The sequence below is a fragment of the Peromyscus leucopus genome, chromosome 4 (genome assembly GCF_004664715.2).
Source record: "Peromyscus leucopus breed LL Stock chromosome 4, UCI_PerLeu_2.1, whole genome shotgun sequence".
Taxonomy (NCBI): domain Eukaryota; kingdom Metazoa; phylum Chordata; class Mammalia; order Rodentia; family Cricetidae; genus Peromyscus; species Peromyscus leucopus.
The window spans coordinates 148,828,661-148,846,759 of NC_051066.1; the positions used below are offsets into that span (position 1 = coordinate 148,828,661).

The 18,099-nt window shown below is 51.4% G+C and overlaps 2 protein-coding genes across 2 annotated transcripts in view; both read right to left on the reverse strand.

The window, feature by feature from the left end:
* Positions 1-5,740: 5,740 nt before the first annotated feature.
* Positions 5,741-10,950, reverse strand: LOC114692691 (osteoclast stimulatory transmembrane protein). The gene is given in 5 exon segments (XM_028868618.2): positions 5,741-6,293; positions 6,295-6,375; positions 6,377-6,735; positions 7,768-8,767; positions 10,568-10,950. Coding segments are annotated over 5 exon segments (1,560 nt in total). The 5' UTR covers positions 10,612-10,950; the 3' UTR covers positions 5,741-6,217.
* A 5,179-nt stretch (positions 10,951-16,129) lies between these two features.
* Positions 16,130-18,099, reverse strand: part of Slc13a3 (solute carrier family 13 member 3) — a 69,676-nt gene continuing 67,706 nt past the window's right edge. The window contains exon 13 of the mRNA XM_028868499.2: positions 16,130-17,695. Coding sequence (XP_028724332.1) covers positions 17,519-17,695 — 177 coding nt within the window. The 3' untranslated portion in view covers positions 16,130-17,518. The remainder of the gene's footprint in view (positions 17,696-18,099) is intronic.

The following is an 18,099-nucleotide window of genomic DNA, read 5'->3' on the forward strand; positions in this document are numbered from 1 at the left end:
AATAATTAACGACAAAATATCTTACCAGTATACTTTTTTCAACTGTTTTATTTTACATGTATGGGTATATTGCTTGCTTGCATGTCTCTCCATCACTTGTGTGTCATGACCGGTGCTTGAGGAGGCCAGAAGAGGGTAGCATGTGGGTGCTGGGAATTGAACCCGGGTCCTCTGGAAGAGCGACCAGTGCTCATAACCACTGAGCCATCTCTCCAGTCTCTTAACGATATAGTTTAAAAGCACCAATTACATATAATGCAAGAAATGTAGAAACTAGACCTTCGTCCATGGGGACAAATTGTATACACACATACATATTAAAAGAGTAAAGCTATGTAATATGTTTTCCTCGCTGGAGGGCCTGGAGGTTTCTGACACAGTTATCTTCTATCATTAATACCAAAAGGAACACCGAGATTCGGAGGCTGAGAGTGAGCCAGACTTCCAGGGATTCAATGCTTGTATATTGGCTCCCACATTGAATGTGGCTGTGTTGTGATTTTAAACAAAGGGGACATCAGAAGGGACACCACCGGTTTTAAAAAACCAACCTGTGACATCCAGGCAGTCAGGTTTGTCTTCAATGTTCCTAGAGCCCGTGCAAGACTTTAAATTACCTAGTTACCAGAGACCAAGCGGAAATCAAAAGAAGCAGAGAGGCAACGTGGAGAAACAGGCGAATCCTTCCCAGCAACCCAGCATGTCTCGCCTTCCAGGCATCCTTGTCACAACTTCAGACTCAAGGAGTGAGCCGTCTTGAGCCCTGTATGCAGTCAAGTCCTTGGGTGGCCTCACTGCAGAGAATCATGTGAAGCAGAACCATACAGGCAATACCAGTAAACGTTCAGCAAAAATGAAATAACCAATGTCATCATTTTAAGCCACCAAGTTTTGAGGGTAGTTTTTTGTTTTTTTTTTTTTTTTTTTTTTTTGGTTTTTCGAGACAGAGTTTCTCTGTGTAGCTTTGCGCCTTTCCTGGGACTCACTTGGTAGCCCAGGCTGGCCTCGAACTCACAGAGATCCGCCTGCCTCTCGAGTGTTGGGATTAAAGGCATGTGCCACCACCGCCCGGCGAGGGTAGTTTTTTATGGAGCAATAAATAACATGGTGGGCCTTGGAGATGATTCAGTGGGTAAAGGCACTGCCAACAAGCCTGATGACCTCAATTAGATCCTAGGGACCCACATGGTGGAAGGGGAGAACTGGCTCCTGAAAGCTGTCCTCTGAGCTCCACAGGTGTGCCCTGGCCTTCTCACAGTGGTATGTGTGCGCGCACACACACGCACACACACATCACACACACACACACACACACACACACACACACACACACACACACCAAGCAAATAAAGATTTTTTTAGAAAAAGAAAACCGGAATGTCTTTGGGGAAAGATGGATTTCAAAAGCAAATGTATGAGGGAAATACTGTCAGTGTCTATATGTAATAAATGTAGAAATGGACTCAATTTATTAAAAATGCTTTTAGAAACTGTTTAAAATTAGTAACTTAATTACTTTTAAAAGGTGGAGTAAGGTATGAACAAGAAAATTAATTAGAAGATTTGGAAATGAATTATCCATATATGTATGTGAATATATACACATATAAATGTGTGTATATATATGTATATATATATATATGTGTGTGTGTGTGTGTGTGTGTATAATGGCCAATCACACTATAGGTCAAAGAAGTGAAAAAATATTTTTAAAATTACATGCATTTTTTGGCAAACTAGCTCTGTAAGGATAAAAAGAAATCAATTTGGTCAGGGAATTGGGAAAATGCTCCTTGTCGGGTTGAGTAGGTTGGTCGTTCCTGTCACATTTCTGGAACACATTCTGCACCCAAATTGGAGGTCACATGCCTTTTATTCTAACAATTCAGGAGAATCTTAAAGAAATAACTTAACTTGTGTATAAAGGTATGTAGCAACATTCCCAAAATGTTTTGTTTTAATGTTGAGCCAGAGTTTCACTATGCAGCCTGGGCTCCCTTCAATTTAGGATCGCCTGTCTCTGCCTCCCGGGGATTAGTACCTGAACAGTGATGGAGTGATGCAGTTTCCCACAGTGACCACTAGATGGCAGAAGACTCCCCTGCCAACTTTTCTGGGAGGCTCCTCATGAACTTCATTGCCTAGGAAGGCCTGTGTGTGAAGTCTCAGTAACTGAGGGGGCTCAGTCTGGAAGGCCTGATGACAGCGCGCCCTAGGAAGGCTCTAACTCTTCCTGATACTTCAGACAATGTATCCAGCTTCTGTTAAAGTGAGTCAAGTGATTTGTGGGGGTTTTTTTTTTCTAGCCACCTGAAACTGGCACCTTGTTCTGAAAATACTTGTCCACTGAGGACCACCCCAACCTTTACTCAAGAATGCCATACATGCTCTCCCAGGCTATGCACTGTGCAGCACCAGAGGACCCACCGATTTCTATTGTATGAGAAGAACCCACTAGACAGAGCTTTGCCCAACCTGTAAAACTGTCAAGATCATCTACAAAGTGATGGCCCGTCTTTTTCCTAGCCAAGGTATATGTCATGAGTCAGAACTTGAACCCTGAGCAGAATGGGAGACTGATTCATTTTGGCATGGATGCTGTAAAGCCTGCCTGTGATCCCTGCTCATGGATCTCCAGGGCTCTGCTGATTCTGGACCTTCCCAACACCTACAGCTTGCCTTTTCAGTCATTCAGAGATACTTTCTGTTATCGGCAAACAAGGAGCCCCTGTGAGTCAGTCTACACTTCAGATTTGCTAAGACAGGAGCCAGAGCCGGGCGCTGGTGGCACACGCCTTTACTCCCAGCACTCGGGAGTCAGAGCCAGGTGGATCGCTGTGAGTTTGAGGCCAGCCTGGGATACAGAGTGAGTTCCAGGACAGGCACCAAAGCTACACAGAGAAACCCTGTCTTGGAAAAAAAAAAAAAAAAAAAAAAGACAGGACCCAGATCTGTGTGAGAGGTTCTGTGTTAGGAGGAAGGCAAGTCTCCATTCACCATACCCACTTATTCATCCAATCGACATTTGTTCTGTGCCCAGTTCTGCTGTAGTCCATTTGTTTATTTGTTATGATATTCTGATTTAATCTTTGGGAATTTCATGGGTATATACAATGTATCACAAATCCAATTAGTGTTGCCAGTAAGAGCAAGTGTGGGGCCATCCACTGGAGTGTGGGCAACCCCCAGGAGCCACACCCCGAAAAGAAAAAGGACTCCCCCACCCCAGTAGCCATTGGCTGTTAATAGCTCCTCCTCCACTAGGAGTGAGGCCTTGTGTGCCCCTCCCCAGTCCATTCCAGGATGTTGATAGGCTTGTTTTGTATAGGCAACCACAACAGCTGTGAGTTCAGGAATGCAATGCAGTTATTTACCGTGTGTGTGTGTGTGTGTGTGTGTGTGTGTGTGTGTGTGTGTGTGTGCGCGCGCACCATAGTAAACATTTGGAGGGCAGAGGTCAACCTCAGGGGAGTTGGTTCAAATTTGCGAGAGTTTGGAATAGAGCTCATGTTGTCCCAAAATGTCCCTCTGCTTCCCACAGAACTGTCCAGATATTGTAAGGTCCCTGAAGTGACTGGTCTGTGTGCCTCAAATTCAGATGCTGATATCCTAGCTCCACAAGTAATGGTGTCAGGAGGCGGGTCTTCAGGGATTCCTGTGGTAAGGCCTCCATGGAGAGGTTAGTGGCCAGTGAAAGACACCTTCAATCGCTCAGTTATCCTGTGGAACTCAGACTGGCAGCCACAAGTCTGTTTATCTAGTCTGAACTTATTCTCCTTTTCATTTTTAATACTACTGGATGTACTTAATTCAGAGAAATTATATTAAATATAATAATGTGAATCTATACCTGAAAGGAAAATATCTAAACTTTCCCCCTTCCTTCCTTCCTTCCTTCCTTCCTTCTCTTTTCTTTTCCCTGTGTGCACAGTTTGTGTATGTATGTGTGTGCACACATGCACACACATGAGCCTGTGAGCACCTCTGGGAAGATGCAGGGCACAGCATGCATGTGGAGGTCAGAGGACAGTCTCCGGCCTTGGTCTTGCCCTTCCCCCTGATTGAGGCTGGCTCTCCCTTCCTCTGCTCTGTATTCTGGGCTAGCTGTAATTCTAGCATGTGGGAGGTGGAAGCAGTAGGATCAGGAAGTTCAAGGTTGTCCTTGCCTGCACAGTGAGTTTGAGGGCAGCCTGGGCTACCTGAGACCCTATCCCAAGACAAAATAAAGAAAGAAAGGGGAAAGAAAAGAAATGACGCCATCATAGTTACTTTCCTATTGCTGTGATAAAACACCTTGACCAAGGCAATTTATAGAAGAAAAAGCTCACTTGGGACTTAAATTTCCAAAGGGTTAGGGTCCATAACCGTCATGACAGGGAGCACAGCAACAGACAGACAGGCATGGTGCGGGGGCAGTAGCTGAGAGCTCACAGCTTCATCTACAAGCATGAAGCAGAGAGAGTTTACTGGGAATGGTCTGAGTCTTTTGATACCTCAAAGTCCACTCCCAGTGACACACCTCCTTCAACAAGGCCACACCTCCTAATCCTTCCCAAACAGTTCCACCAACTGGGGACCAAGCATTCAAATATACGGGCCTATGGGGCCGTCCTCTCTCAGATCACCGCAGATGCCAAAGAGTCTGTTGTAGCCACAGTCATAGCAATGTGGTTCATCACCTGTGTGTTTATTATGGTACTGATGCTGTGAAAATAGATATGAGCCTCGGGTTTTCACAATATACAGGCTTTGGGGCTACTTCTCCTTACATTTCCCATCCTGTTTTCTCTCACACTCTCCCTCTCCACAGAGCCAGCTCAGAACACTTGATTCTCACTTGAAATTTGTCATTTTATTATTATTTTGCTATGGGGAACTCAAGGCCATGCATGGCTAACCAGAGGTCAGGTTCATAACCACATGTCACTGGATACTAAACAAATGTGTCCCTTCTCTGAAATTCAAAATTAAGCATTGTTGAACAAATTCCTAATGGGTCTTAAAATAATAAACCCAGAGCTAGATATTGGTAAATGCTGAGAGATCAGAGAGACAAAGGAACAAGCCACAGCCATGTCTCACCTCGCCAACTCCACAAATCCTCTGAATGAATGTCTCTAAGTCCTTTAGTTCCTGTCTCCTCACACCTTATATACCTTTCTCTGCCCAGCCATATCACTTCCTTCTTAGTGCTGGGATTAAAGGTGTGTGACTCCCAAGTATTGGGATTAAAGGCATGTGCCACCACTGCCTGGCTCTGTTTCTCTCCTAGACCGAGTCAATCTCATGTAGTCCAGGGTGACTTTGGACTCACAGAGATCCAGGTGGATCTCTGCCTCCTGAGTGCTAGGATTAAAGGTGTGTGCCACCACTGTGTAGCTAGAGTTTTCCTGCCTTGCCCACAGTCAGGACAAATCTTTGTTACCCGCCAGTCCCACAGCCGCTCAGACCCAACCAAATATACACAGAGACTTATATTGCTTACAAACTGTATGGCCGTGGCAGGCTTCTTGCTAACTGTTCTTATAGCTTAAATTAATCCATTTCCATAAATCTATACCTTGCCACGTGACTCGTGGCTTACCGGTGTCTTCACATGCTGCTTGTCCTGGTGGCAGCTGGCAGTGACTCCTTCTGCCTTCCTGTTCTTTCTTTTTTCCTCTCTGTTAGTCCCGCCTATACTTCCTGCCTAGCCATGGGCCAATCAGTGTTTTAATTATTGAACAATCAGAGCAACACATTTGCCATACAGAACATCCCACAGCACCACTGCCTGGCATCTGTTTAATCTAGTGGCTTGTTGTGTTCTCTGATCTGCAGGCATATTTTACTAGGGTACACTACATATCACCACAGAGCATCTTGTGTTTTTATTTACTAAACTTGGTAAATTTAGACAGAAAGGCCCCAAAGGAACAGGAAATAGCAAAAGTATTTACTCTTATACTTAATAAATATACTCATTGATAAACTCAAACTTTTCGATTACTGTAAATTCTGAGGATTCAGAGACTTTTAAGTCAGAGGAGTGCTGAGGTAAACCCACAGGCAGAATCTCCACGTGGATGTTACCAGGTCATTTCTCCATCTAGCGGGAAGGAACTGAGCTGTCCTGGTCCTCCCAGGCTTCCCAGCCTCTTTACTGCGCAGGCGCCTTCCCTACTCTTCCAGGCCTTCCGCTCGCCGTGATTTCAGCACATCCCACGTGAAAAGCAGATCAAGGTTGCCATGCACGTTCATTATGTAGATACGGAAAGCGAGGCTCCAAGACGTGCAGTGACCTACCCAAGGTCACACGGAGGCCAAAGAGGGGCCAAGCGACTGAGGTCCCTGTGACTCCGGAGCTCTCGTCCCCTGCACGGGTTCCCTGGGTTCCCAGGTGCCCATGGTGCAGGCCTGTCTGTCCAGGCGGTCACTCCGGTCGTGTCTCCTCTGGAGCCGGTCCTTCAAGTGGCTAACCCTCCTGGCTTCCTGGGCCGGGAAGAAGGAGGCTGCGATGGCATGCCGCAGGCGCCAAGCGTAGGCCTGCAGCACTAAGGTGGCACCCGCCAGCAGCTGCAGGGCGCCCGCGGCCAGCGCGACCGTGACGCGGGGCGGCTGAGCCCGAAGCAGGTGGCAGTCGTGGGGCAGGGAGTACAGCTCCCACTGGAAGGAGCGCTGTGCCGAGGCAAACACGCTCTCCACCGGAGGCTGGTTGAGGACGAAGTGGATGAAGTCTAGGAGTTTATAGGAGGCCTTCAAAACAGAAAAGGATCGAGTCAGAGGTGCCATCAGGCCGTTCCCCATCCCTGCCACCTACAGAATGGGTTGAGAGAGGGGCAACTGTGACTCGGTAGCCACAAAACCGTCGCCACACAAATGTTACCTCTGTTATTCTTACTACCTTTGAGCAAAGTATTTTAGAGAAAACTAAAGCTGGGGTTGAGGGTATCAGTGACTAGCGTGTAGGAAGCCCTGGGTTCCACCCAATCACTGGGTATACCGGGAGCAGTGGTGCACGCTTTTAATTTTAGCACTCAGGAGGTAGTGGCAGGTGGATCTCTGTGAGTTCGAGACCAGCCTGTTCTACATTACTGAACTGCAGGTCACTCACTATTTATAGTGGAACCCTGTCTTTTTTTGTTTGTTTGTTTTGGTTTTTCTGAGACAAGGTTTTTTTCTGTGTAGCTTTGGAGCCTATCCTGAAACTCGCTTTGTAGACCAGGCTGGCCTCGAACTCACAGAGATCCACCTGCCTCTGCCTCTCGAGTGCTGGGATTAAAGGAGTGCACCACCACTGCCTAGTGAAACTCTGTCTTAAAAAAAAAAAAGCAGAAACAGCCCCACCCATCAATGCTTTGGGTGTTGTGATGGTCTGTCAGTTTGATGGGATTGTCTGCAAGGCACAGAGTGGGTGTGTCTGTGAAGGTGTTTGCAGGGAGGATCAGATCATGGGGGCTCCGTACCAATCCATGATTCGATTCTTTGATGGGTCTACAACACAAAGGCCTTTTTGGAAGGAGGTGAGAAGGGAGGCGTGCCCAGCTGGAGGAAGCAGTCACGGAGTGGGGGTGGGGGGTGGGGGAGGTGAGTGGGGGTGTGTACCCTGCCCTGGCCCCTCCCTGTGTTTTATTCTCTGCTTTCCTCTTCTCCATGTCTCCATATCACGGCTATGACACCTAGGAGTATCCAAGGATGATGACTCAGAGAGACCCGAACAGACCCCTCCCGCCTAACAGACCCCTCCCGCCTGACTGATTCCGAGAACACTACCCTCCTTGCACTTACGTCATACTTCACTGTGAGTGTGATGGGGACAGTGGGCAGCTTCTGAGCCCAGGCCACAGCTGCCTGCGCCAGGAGGAAGGCCCCGTAGTCTGTGGCCACTGTCACAGCCGTAGCTGCTAGGAGCAGAGCCAGTAGTCCCAGCCTGAGGAGGCAGCTCAGCACCTCCTCCCGCGACAGCTTTGGCTGGGCCGCTTGGAGCAGCCAGGGAGGTGGAGAGGCCAGCAGATGTGTGGCACCAGCCTGGGCCAGCTGCTGAACCAGCTGCCGAGTGGCATAGATATTGTCGAAGCGCAGGTCAGTGAGGTAGCGGTGAAGGTACCAGGCAGACTCGCCCAGGAGGCCCAGCATAAACAGCCCGGTGACTACCCGTTGAACCCCCAGGGCTGCCTGAGCCAGGAACTCCAGGCCAGAAAAGTCCTCCAGGATCTGCTGAGTGACCGTGCGCATGTGAAGGCGGAAGACCGAACCGTTGCCCTGTGCCTCAAACGCCAGGCTCCGGCCGCCCGCATGGCCGACTGCGCCCAGTGCCTGGGATGCCAGGCGCAGCTGATAAGTGGTGTTAAGCAGACTCTCTAACGAGCCCTTAGTAACACAGCTCAGCACTCGCCCAGCGGCACCCACATTGGCTAAGACATTTGGCACCACAGCAACAGCCAGGTTGGCTACACTGTAGGACAGGAGCAGCCGGCGGCCCTGCTCCGAGCCCAGGGTAGGCACACTGAGCGCAAATAGGCAGCGTATGGGGGGCACCAGGCCCAGGCTCAGGAAGACCAGGAGACCACAGACAGTGGTCACCAGGGCAGGGGGTCCCTGAGGATAAAGCTGCGAAGAGATCAGCCAGTGATGAACCAGGCCTGCCGTGACACTGGCCAGGGAAACACACAGGAGCAGCTGAATCAGCAGGTCACCGCAGCTGGCTGGGACAGGCTGGGAGAAGGCTTTCCAGGCCCTCTGCAGCGGGACAAGTGCCTTGCGGATTCCCAAGCGCCAGAACTTCCACCTGCACACAAGGAAACAGGGGAGTCCCGGGTCAGGAGGGTGCGGGTCTGCCCCGCCAGCCAGGCTGCTAATAGACTCCACTCCTAGAACCACAGGGATAAGCACACTATCCAGAGAGACCAATCAGAGGCATTCCGTCCATGGGGGTGGGCGTAACACAAGCGGAACCAATCAGAGCCTTCCCCAGAAGTCTACAGGGCTGTCAGTCAACAGCCTAACGTCCCTGTAATACTTGAGGATGTGAGCTAGGTGTCCGGACTGTGGCCACGGTCGCGGGCTCTCAGAGCCGCGGGTAAGTAGTGGAGGGAGGAGAAGCATGGCTGAAGGAGAGAATGCAGTAAAAGGAGAGAACGAGAGGTGACAATGTCACCCTCCCTCCCCCAACACAGTCGGTGTGGCTCACTGGTGGTCCCATTCATACTCTTCTTTACAGATCTCAGTGTCCCCTCATTATTTACAGGCAAGGAGGTGGCGCAGTCGGCCTCTTAGGGACCTTTTCTCTTCAACCAGCCTTATATTAGTCATTTATTTTTTTATTTATTGTGTAAATTTGCGCCTGCATGTCAACATACGTGTCTACATCATTCATTATGCACCTCAATTTTTTAAATCACATTTTAATTTTGTGTGTAGGTGCTTACATGCCTCTGTGTATGTGTGGGTGTGCACATGTGTGTGTACACACGCGCTCGTGTGTGTATGGGTGATTGCATGCCTCTGTGTGTGCGTGTGTGTTTGTGCATGCATGCGTGTGAGTGTGTGTGTGTGTGCATGCGTGCATATGTGTGCATGTGTGTAGAAGTCAGAGGACAACTTTCGAGAGTCACAGAATGACTTACTTCCAGGATCTGCTTCTCCCTTTCCATCACGTGGGATTTAAGGATTGAACTTGGGTCTCCCAGCTCAGTGTCAGGCACTTTCACTGACTGAGATTTCTCACAGGCCCATCCCATTTTTCTGAGACAGGGTCTCTCATTGGCCCGGTGCTCACCACGTCACCTAAACTGGCTGGCCAGAAGCCCCCGGGAGCTGTCTCCGCCTCCCAGCGCTGGATCGCAGGTGTGTGTGTTCTCTCACCCCCAGGCTTTCTCACATGAGTTCTGGGCACTGAAATCAGGTCCCCGAGCCTGTGCAGCGGGCACGTCCCTGAGTGGGCTGTCTCTCCGGCCCTCAGGGAATATTTCTTCAGCAATTACCGTGAGCTCAGCGTTGGAGACACACCAACTCTGAACTCCTCGGTGTTCACACTAGTGACAGCAGGAGGGAGGTCACACCACAGCTGGATTCTGGCTTCTCACTGCTGGGTGGAGCCAGACATCCAGGGCCTCCCGGGCTGCATGTCAGAGGGCGCCCCCTACAGGTGTTTGTCACTGAGTCCCACACCTGTACCCCCTTCCGGGTCCCTGAGGACACTGAGGGGTTGGGACTACACACACTACTCTACACACAGCATGGTTAGTTTTGGAACAGGGAACTGAAATAATATCGAGGAACATAAATGCTTTTAAGAACTGGAAGCCATGTCAGGTACTCAGCAGGATATTACCAACAGCAGGGGTGACACACTCTCTGAGCCACATCCTCTGCACACCCCTCATTCTGTTCCCGCACAGCCTTACAGCCATTGCTATCATTTCCATTCTGCAGGAGGAACCCGAGGCCTAGAAAGGTGAGGATTCATTGGCGGTCACAGCCAGCGGGTGAGAGGAAGGCTTGAGACCGGAGCTCACGCCCATTGCGGGGAGGGGGGGGGCTGCTGACTTTTCTTGCATGTCCCTTGTGTCCCACTCCCCAAACCTACCCCAACCTGAGGAGGTGTTCCGTGGCTCCTCTGTTGTCCCTCATGGCCTTTGAGAGCTGTGTTCAGGCAGCTGCTGTGGCAGCCACGGCAGGTCGAGAGGAAGTGTGGGGACCGGAGAGTCCTGTCGCTTCTTCTTCTTTCCCTTTAAACAAATCCTCCTGGCTGCCTCATCCTGCCCTTCAGAGGCCCACCTCTTGGGGGCTGGGCCAGCTGCCTCATCCTCTCCTGAAAGGCAGTCAGGAGCAGACAGGGGTGGGAGGAGACATATTTTCCAAGCGTTGCCTGTGATCTTGAGGAAGGTAGAATTAGCCCATTTCACAGAGGAAGAAATTGAGGTTCAGAGAAACCATGCAGCTCATTAACAGTAACACCAGACTAAGAACTCCACTCTACTTCCCTGTCCCTTCTCCCACGGTTAAGCCCCCCAGGAGAATCTGGTCCCTGACTCTGGGGATAAAAATCCACAGGAGTCTCACAGGGACCTTTGCTAAGGCTACACTGTGCTGTTCTTAGCCACCATGTACAGCCATGGAAAGGGAATAATAAATGCAGACTGCTTTGAAAACAGTAGGTGCTCAATAGGTGCACATGTCCCCATGGTGATGGCCCAGAAAGTGTAACTCTAGGCCATTCAAGCTCATTCCCACCTGGCAGCAGAGCTCTCTCCCCAGCATCAATCACCATCACTGTCTACACCAGGACTCTGTCCCCAAGAGGCCTCCTCCGTCATGGGATGTTATTCCCCCCACCCTGCAAGGGACACGATTGACAACCAGTCATCTTCCCTTATAAGGATATCCTGCTGGGCCACAGGCTAAGGCCTATAGGGGAAGTGACTTCACATAGTACATAACTGAAGGAGACCTGCAACCAGACCCTCAGAGGGCCGGCCGGCCGTGAGCCCCTCCAGGAAGCCAGGAGCCTTCCCAGGCACCAGCTCCCCATCCAGGCCCCAGAAAAGCCTTGGCACACAGTAGAGCCCAGAAACAGTCAATGCTCAGGCTTTATGGGTCTGCTACTCTCTGAGTTCACATCCTGTTGCCTAACCAGGTATCTCAATGGGACACTCACACTTTGATGCCAAAATGACCAAGGTTTTAAATCCAGGAAAGAAGGAAATAGTAGGAAACGGGGAAGGAAGGAGGGGGGAGAGAGGGAGCCGACACACCACACATGCGCGTGGACACACACACACACACACACACACTGGTCAGTCTTATAGGAGGCTTGGGTCCTCTGTTGTCTAGTAGGCTGCAGGAGCTAATCAGCTGGCCTCTTTGTAGAGACAACAGATCAAAACCAATTCAGGCTTTCACACTACTGTGCTGAGTGACCTGGAGCTAGATGCTGTTCCTCTCTGGAGTCTCGGCATCCTCCGCTATGTGAAAACAAAGCTCTTACTCCGTGAGCTTGGAAATGCACACAAAGTATTCAGCAGGCAGTACATAAATGGTCATGGCATAAACCCTTCCCTCTGGGTTCTAGCCTTGCCTGAGCAGGATCCAGGCTGCTCAGACTTGACTGCTAGGCCAAATGTCCTCCATGTCCCCCACCCCATCTCTATCCCCTAGCTTGGGTCTCATCAGAGTTTGGGACTGCATCCCATAAACCACGGCCAGCCTTTGCCCAGCTCTCAGAGGCCATTTTGGGGGAGCCTCAGGTGGCCGCAGGAGAGTGGGGCACAGGGCCTGGGGAGCAAGGGGCAGGAGATATTTTGGGGTTCTTTTGGTATGTGTGCAAAGTCACCTCTACTCAGGCAAGTCTGGCCTGGCTTCAAGGCCCACGGCATCCGGAAGAACTTGAGTCACCACGGTCAACAGGGCTGGGCTGGGAGTGGGAATTAAATCTCCTCGGAATCAGAGCCACGAGACAAAGAGGAAGTGGGGGAGTCTTCAGCTGTTCCCAGGGTCACTTACCTCACAGCCCACAGTGTGCTGTGTCCCTGCGCTTGTCAGCATAGTGGTGAGAAGGTGGCTGCCAGGCATATGGCTGAGAACACACAGGTGGCTAAAACCTTCCCAGCAGGCTGTGGAGATGGCGCGGCTGTAAAGTGTTTTCTGTGCAAGCCTGAGGACCTGAGTCCTAGCCCTGGAATCCGGGGGGCAGGGAGGCACTGGGGTGGCGTGCACTCACAGTCTAACCTGGGGAGGTGGAAATGGGGTTCCTGGAGCTTGCTGGCTGGCTGGCCTGGGTGAAGTGTGTCTTGAAGCTCAGTGTGGTCAGGGGGACAGCTGCTGAGTGTTGTCTCTGGCACTCACATGAACGTGGACACACAACATGACCTACCACAGTCAACCTAACAGAAACAGGACGGGAGCTGCCAGCAGGAGCCATAGAAGTTTCTAGTAAAGACATAAAAACTGAAAACCATTTTATCAATGTGTGTGTGTGTGTGTGTGTCTCCAGGGACAACCAATCTGAAGAGTTAGTTCTCTCCTCCCACCATGTGGGTCTTAAGGATTGAACTTAGGTCAGAAAGCTTGGCAGCAAGCTCCTTTACCTGCTAGGCCATTGGGCCTGCCCCAAAATCCATTTTAATAAAATATTTGTTCCACTGAATATATCCCAGATATGAATCTGCTTAGCATTTAAGAAATATACAAAAATATGACAGGATAATTTTTATTTATTTTTTGCATAACTGTAAGTACTGAGGGGAATCACTCATGCCATGGCCTAAATGTTAGGTGGGCAAATGGCGACCACCTCCATCACCTCAGAAAGTGCTGTGGGCAGTGCTGCTCAGGACAGCCGGAGCCAGTGACCACTGGAGCTGAGACAGCTTCCAGCTCAGACTGTGGGGCCCTGAGGTCATATTCCTTCACAGGCCAGGGAGGTGGCTGAGTGGAAAGCAGAGAGCCAGGGTTGGACAGACAGTATGCAGACTTGGGGCCTGGGGTGAGAGGGGTGTTTATGGCATGACCTGTCGTGAAATAGAACATTTGTTTAACTATGTATAGACGTGTTGCATTTGTTTTTACCTTGCCTGTCTAAGGCACCTGATTGGTCTAATAAAAAGCTGACTGGCCAATAGCTAGGCAGGAGAGGGACAGGTAGGGCTGGCGGGCAGAAAGAATAAGTAGGAGGAGGAGTCTAGGCTTGAGAAATAATGAGGGAGAAAGAGAGAGGGAGACACCAGGGGCCGGCCAGACATGGAGGAAGCAGGAAAGTAGGACATATAGAATGAAAGAAAAGTCAGAAGCCCCAAGGCAAAACATAGATGAAGAGAGACACATTAAAATAAGTTATGAGAGCTAGTGGGACAGGCCTAAGCTAAGATCAAGCATTCGTAATTAATAATAAGTCTGTGTTGTGATGGGGGCTGGCAGTCCACGAAAGCCTGCTACAACGACCCCACACCAGCTACTCGGCTGCTGTCTTGCTTGTTTATATCTGGACTCAGGAGCTCACTATGTAGCCCAGGCTATCCTGACAAGCCTAACTCCTAATCTTTCGTGCCTCGGTCTCACAAGCCCTAGGGTGACAGGTGTGCAGAACCACACCCAGATTGGCATTTTTGTTCCCCAGGAAAGAAAGAATCCCAGACTCATAGGTGCCGTCCTGACGCTGAAGTTTGGCGAGAAGTGTCTCACTGAAGGCAGAGGAAAGAGAAGGGAGTCTCGGCAGGCACGGCTGAGGGCCGGGGGGCACTCTGACAGGGTGAGCCACGCGCCGTGACTGCGGGGGCTGCTCCTTCCACACCCCACTCCTCCTCCCCACCCCGTGCCCAGGAGTGACCCGGAAAGGCCACACGGAAGGCTCCGTGTGTTCTGGTTTCTGTTGGTGGGGCAGGTGGGATTGTATGTGCCAACTTGGCCAAGCCACGGTACCAACGATGGTCCAGCATTATTCTGGATGTTTCTGTGAGGGTGTTTTTGATTAGATTAACTTTTAGGTCAATGGACTTGGAGCAAAGAAGATGGTCCTCAGAACAGGAGTGGGCCTGGTCCAATCAGCAAAAGGAGGGGCTGAAAAGAAGGGCCGGATGAGAGGTCTGCCGCAGACCGCGGTCTTCCAGGCCCAGCCGTCATTTTTTTCCTACTCTCAACCTGCCGGTCCCCCATGCACCATCCCGTCAGGTGTGGGAATTCCCCAAGTCTCCACAGCTGTGAGCCCACCCCTAAAACACATCTTCTTTCTCTTTCCCCTTCAGTGAGATGCAGCGGCCATCACCACCTGAGATTTCACTGTCCGCAGCTTCTGTCAGGCTCAAACCACAGGCCAAAAACACTCAGCAGAGCCGACAACCTCAACTCCTGCTCCCAATGCCGCTGCTTACCAAGATCCAAGCTGGGAGCTGGGAAGCCACCTGAAGAGGGACGGCAGAGGGTTAGTGACCACTGGGAACATTCCGGCAGCAGCCAAGTTCTGTGACCTGCTATCACAGTTTAGCCAGCCCCCAGGCACGCCTCGGGGCCTTTGCTCATGTTCTTGGAGGTGATGAGGTGCCCGGTCTCCACAGAGCTCTGCCCAGAGGCGGAGGACCAGCAAATCAGTCCCGTGGCCACAGTGCTGGGTGGGTTACTGAACAGCTGTAGATGACAAACTGGGCTGGCATTGGCTTGTTTGTCCTGACTTCTGGTACCCCTGGCAGGCTTCAGATGAGCCCTAGTGTATTTCCTGTGACTCAGTCTCCCCTGTTCCCACACCACCGTGGCGAGTGCCTCTTTCAGTGCCCTGTCCTCTTGCCTCAGTAAAGGGGGCCAGCGACACCCTGGGGTCCTGTCCTGGCAGAAGTGAGGATAGCTGCCACTGGAAGACCCAGCTGACAGCCCAGAACCTGAGGTCATTGTCCCATGCTGTTCATCCTCCTCCAGAGTCCCCACCACTTCCACATTCTCCTTTCCAGGGAGCTATGAGTATCTAGCCACTGTGTCCGGCTTCAGGCCAATGCCACCTCCTCAGGGAAGCCCACCCGAAACCCACGGCCTGAGTCAGCTCATCACGTGGCCATTTAAATGATGACTGTCACTGGACCGTGTTTACTGTCCCACACCTGCTCCTCCTTCTACATCTGAACCAGCACATCACAGGCTGAGTGCCTGCTGAATGGACCACGGTGAGGAGTGGAGAACGGACGGAGGGCATGTTCAATCCTGCGGTCGGTTCCTGGATCGAGGACTTACTGAGCACTGGCTATGTGCTGGAACCTGGTCCAGACATCTGAGTTACATCAGGGAGCCAGAGAATGGCTTTTGTTGTTTATGCTCTACAAGGTGAGGCATGGAATAAACAAGAAAATAAATCTTCCGGGTGGTGGGAGCTCATGCCTGAAATTCCAGAACTCCAGGAGACAGAGGCAGGTGGATCTCTGTGAGTTGGAGGACAGCTGGTCTACAGAGTGAGTTCCAGGACAGCCAGGGCTATTACACAGAGAAACCCTGTCTCGAAAAACGGAAAACACAAAAACATAAAAATAAACACGACAGCGTCCTGAGAGCTAGGGAAGTGTGAGTGTGCATAGGGGTGAGCCAGTGTGGGAGGGGAAGTCAGAGGTCAGTTTTGCAGAAGTTCTAGACCAGGAATCTGAGCTTTCATTCTGAAAAGCCAAGAATCATCATATCCCGTATTGACCAACATTCTTTATTTGAGCGCATTTTTGATCAGCAGTATCAGAAATCACGAATCTTGTGGTCACAAGGCCATGGGCTTCTCAGTGCGTGGTCTGTCCCTGTCCCCTGAGGGACACCACCATCCATTCCCAGAGGGCTGAGCTGATCAGTCTTGTAGTGCCACCGCCAACTCAGGGTCCCCCAACACCCCAGCTCTGGGAAAGCACTCTGACTCACTTGTGCCTTATCAGAAAGTGTCCATCTCTGGGATGTCCACCCTGGGGAGGCAGTGAGAGCTCCGCCCCTGGGTGTCAGCAGAGTTCCAAGTTGCCCGCTCTCCCCACCCTGCTCCATTCACAGGATGCCAGAAGCTTCTGCTAGGAATAAGGACAGCAATTGTCTGCTTCCCGGCTCTAGCCTCTGCTGGCAGGCTAGCTCGGGGTCTCCATCTGCAGAACATGTTACAGTATGCTTCCTTTTTTGCCATGGTTTTCTTCAAGGCCTCTACTGACCTCCAGATTTTTCTCTCACCCCTGAAGACTGTGGCCTTTGCAATTTAGACATATTGACCACATGAGGTGGAGTGGGGAGGCCAGACCCAGCGGTGGGGGGGGCGGGGGGGGGTAAGAGACATCTGGTGGTCTGCAGCCACAGAACCCATTACAAGGGCCACAGATGGGGTCCTTGATGGATAATGGGGGTCCAGCAGGGCTTGACCTGGGGTTACGGCCTAAGGGAATCAGATGAGAAAAGAGAGCCCTAAGCATCTTGGGTAGACATGTGAGCTGGGGTTTCTCAAACTCCCATGGTGTGTGTGTGTGGGGGGGGGTGGAGAAGCAGCAAAGAGACTCCAGAGGCCTGTGTCCTCCAGGGAATGGAGGACCACCTCTGGCTTCTGGGCATCTACAGGGGAGATGATTAAACAGAAATGAGCAGAATCCAGCCTGCAGTGAACAGCTGTAACATCTGGCCTGGAGCTTTGCAGCCACAATGCCGCCCCCAGCAGAGTGGTGCTGTCTTCAGAGACCTAAAGCCAGTGGCAGCCGTAAGCATGGATAGCTCCCAACCCCAGGTGTGCAAGAGCAATGCCACTTCAGGTTTGTCCCTTGGGGCTCCAGTGGACTTCCCTGCACCCTGACCACAGACCAGCTCAGTGAGAACAGCCTGTTCCTCAGGCAGCAGATCCAGGAGACAGGCTTTGAAATGCATGAGAAAGGAAGAAAAGGCGCTGCAGACAGTGAGCTGGAGGCCCAAGGGGACCCCTGGAGGCCACCCTTGCTTGCTGCCTCCTATCAGATTGCAGAAAAGAATCGCTCGATCAGCTTGTAGGGTCCTCGCAGCAAGTGACAGCAACAGCCCGTGGGGAAGGCCCAGCCCAAAGGGAAGTCCCCAGCAGGACTCAGAGGATTTGAACCGTGCTGTTGGTCGAGGTGGGTGGCAGGGCAGTGACGTTGGCAGAGTGGGTGTTGGCCCAGTCTGGGAAGGTGCCCAGCTGGAAGATGCTCTGTGCCCAGGTGTTCATGGCCAGGCTGAGCAGCAGGACGCCCATCAGGTTCATCAGGAGGCCGGTCCGCACCTGCAGTGGAGACCAAGTGAGCAGAGCAGCACAGGCCCTCAGAGCAGACGGGAGACGGTGGCTCAGCCCACAGCTGGCAGCCCACAGCTGGCAGCCCACAGCTGGCAGCCCACAGCTGGCAGCCCACAGCTGGCAGCCCACAGCTGGCAGTGCTGGAGCCAGCCACAAATGTAGGACATGGATGCTTCCCAGGACCCGGGTTGGCCCCCAGGCCAAGTGATCTCCTCCACAGAGGGTCTCTAGCTGCCAGGCATCTGGCTACAGAGTGGTCTTGGGTTATACCCATTAACCACAAAGCTCACTTCAGCAAGGTTGTCAATTCCCCTTTAAGACAGAGAAAGGCAAGCTTGCCCAATGGTCCCACTTGATCGTAGGCCCCTCCCCATATTCAGCGTGCCCATGTA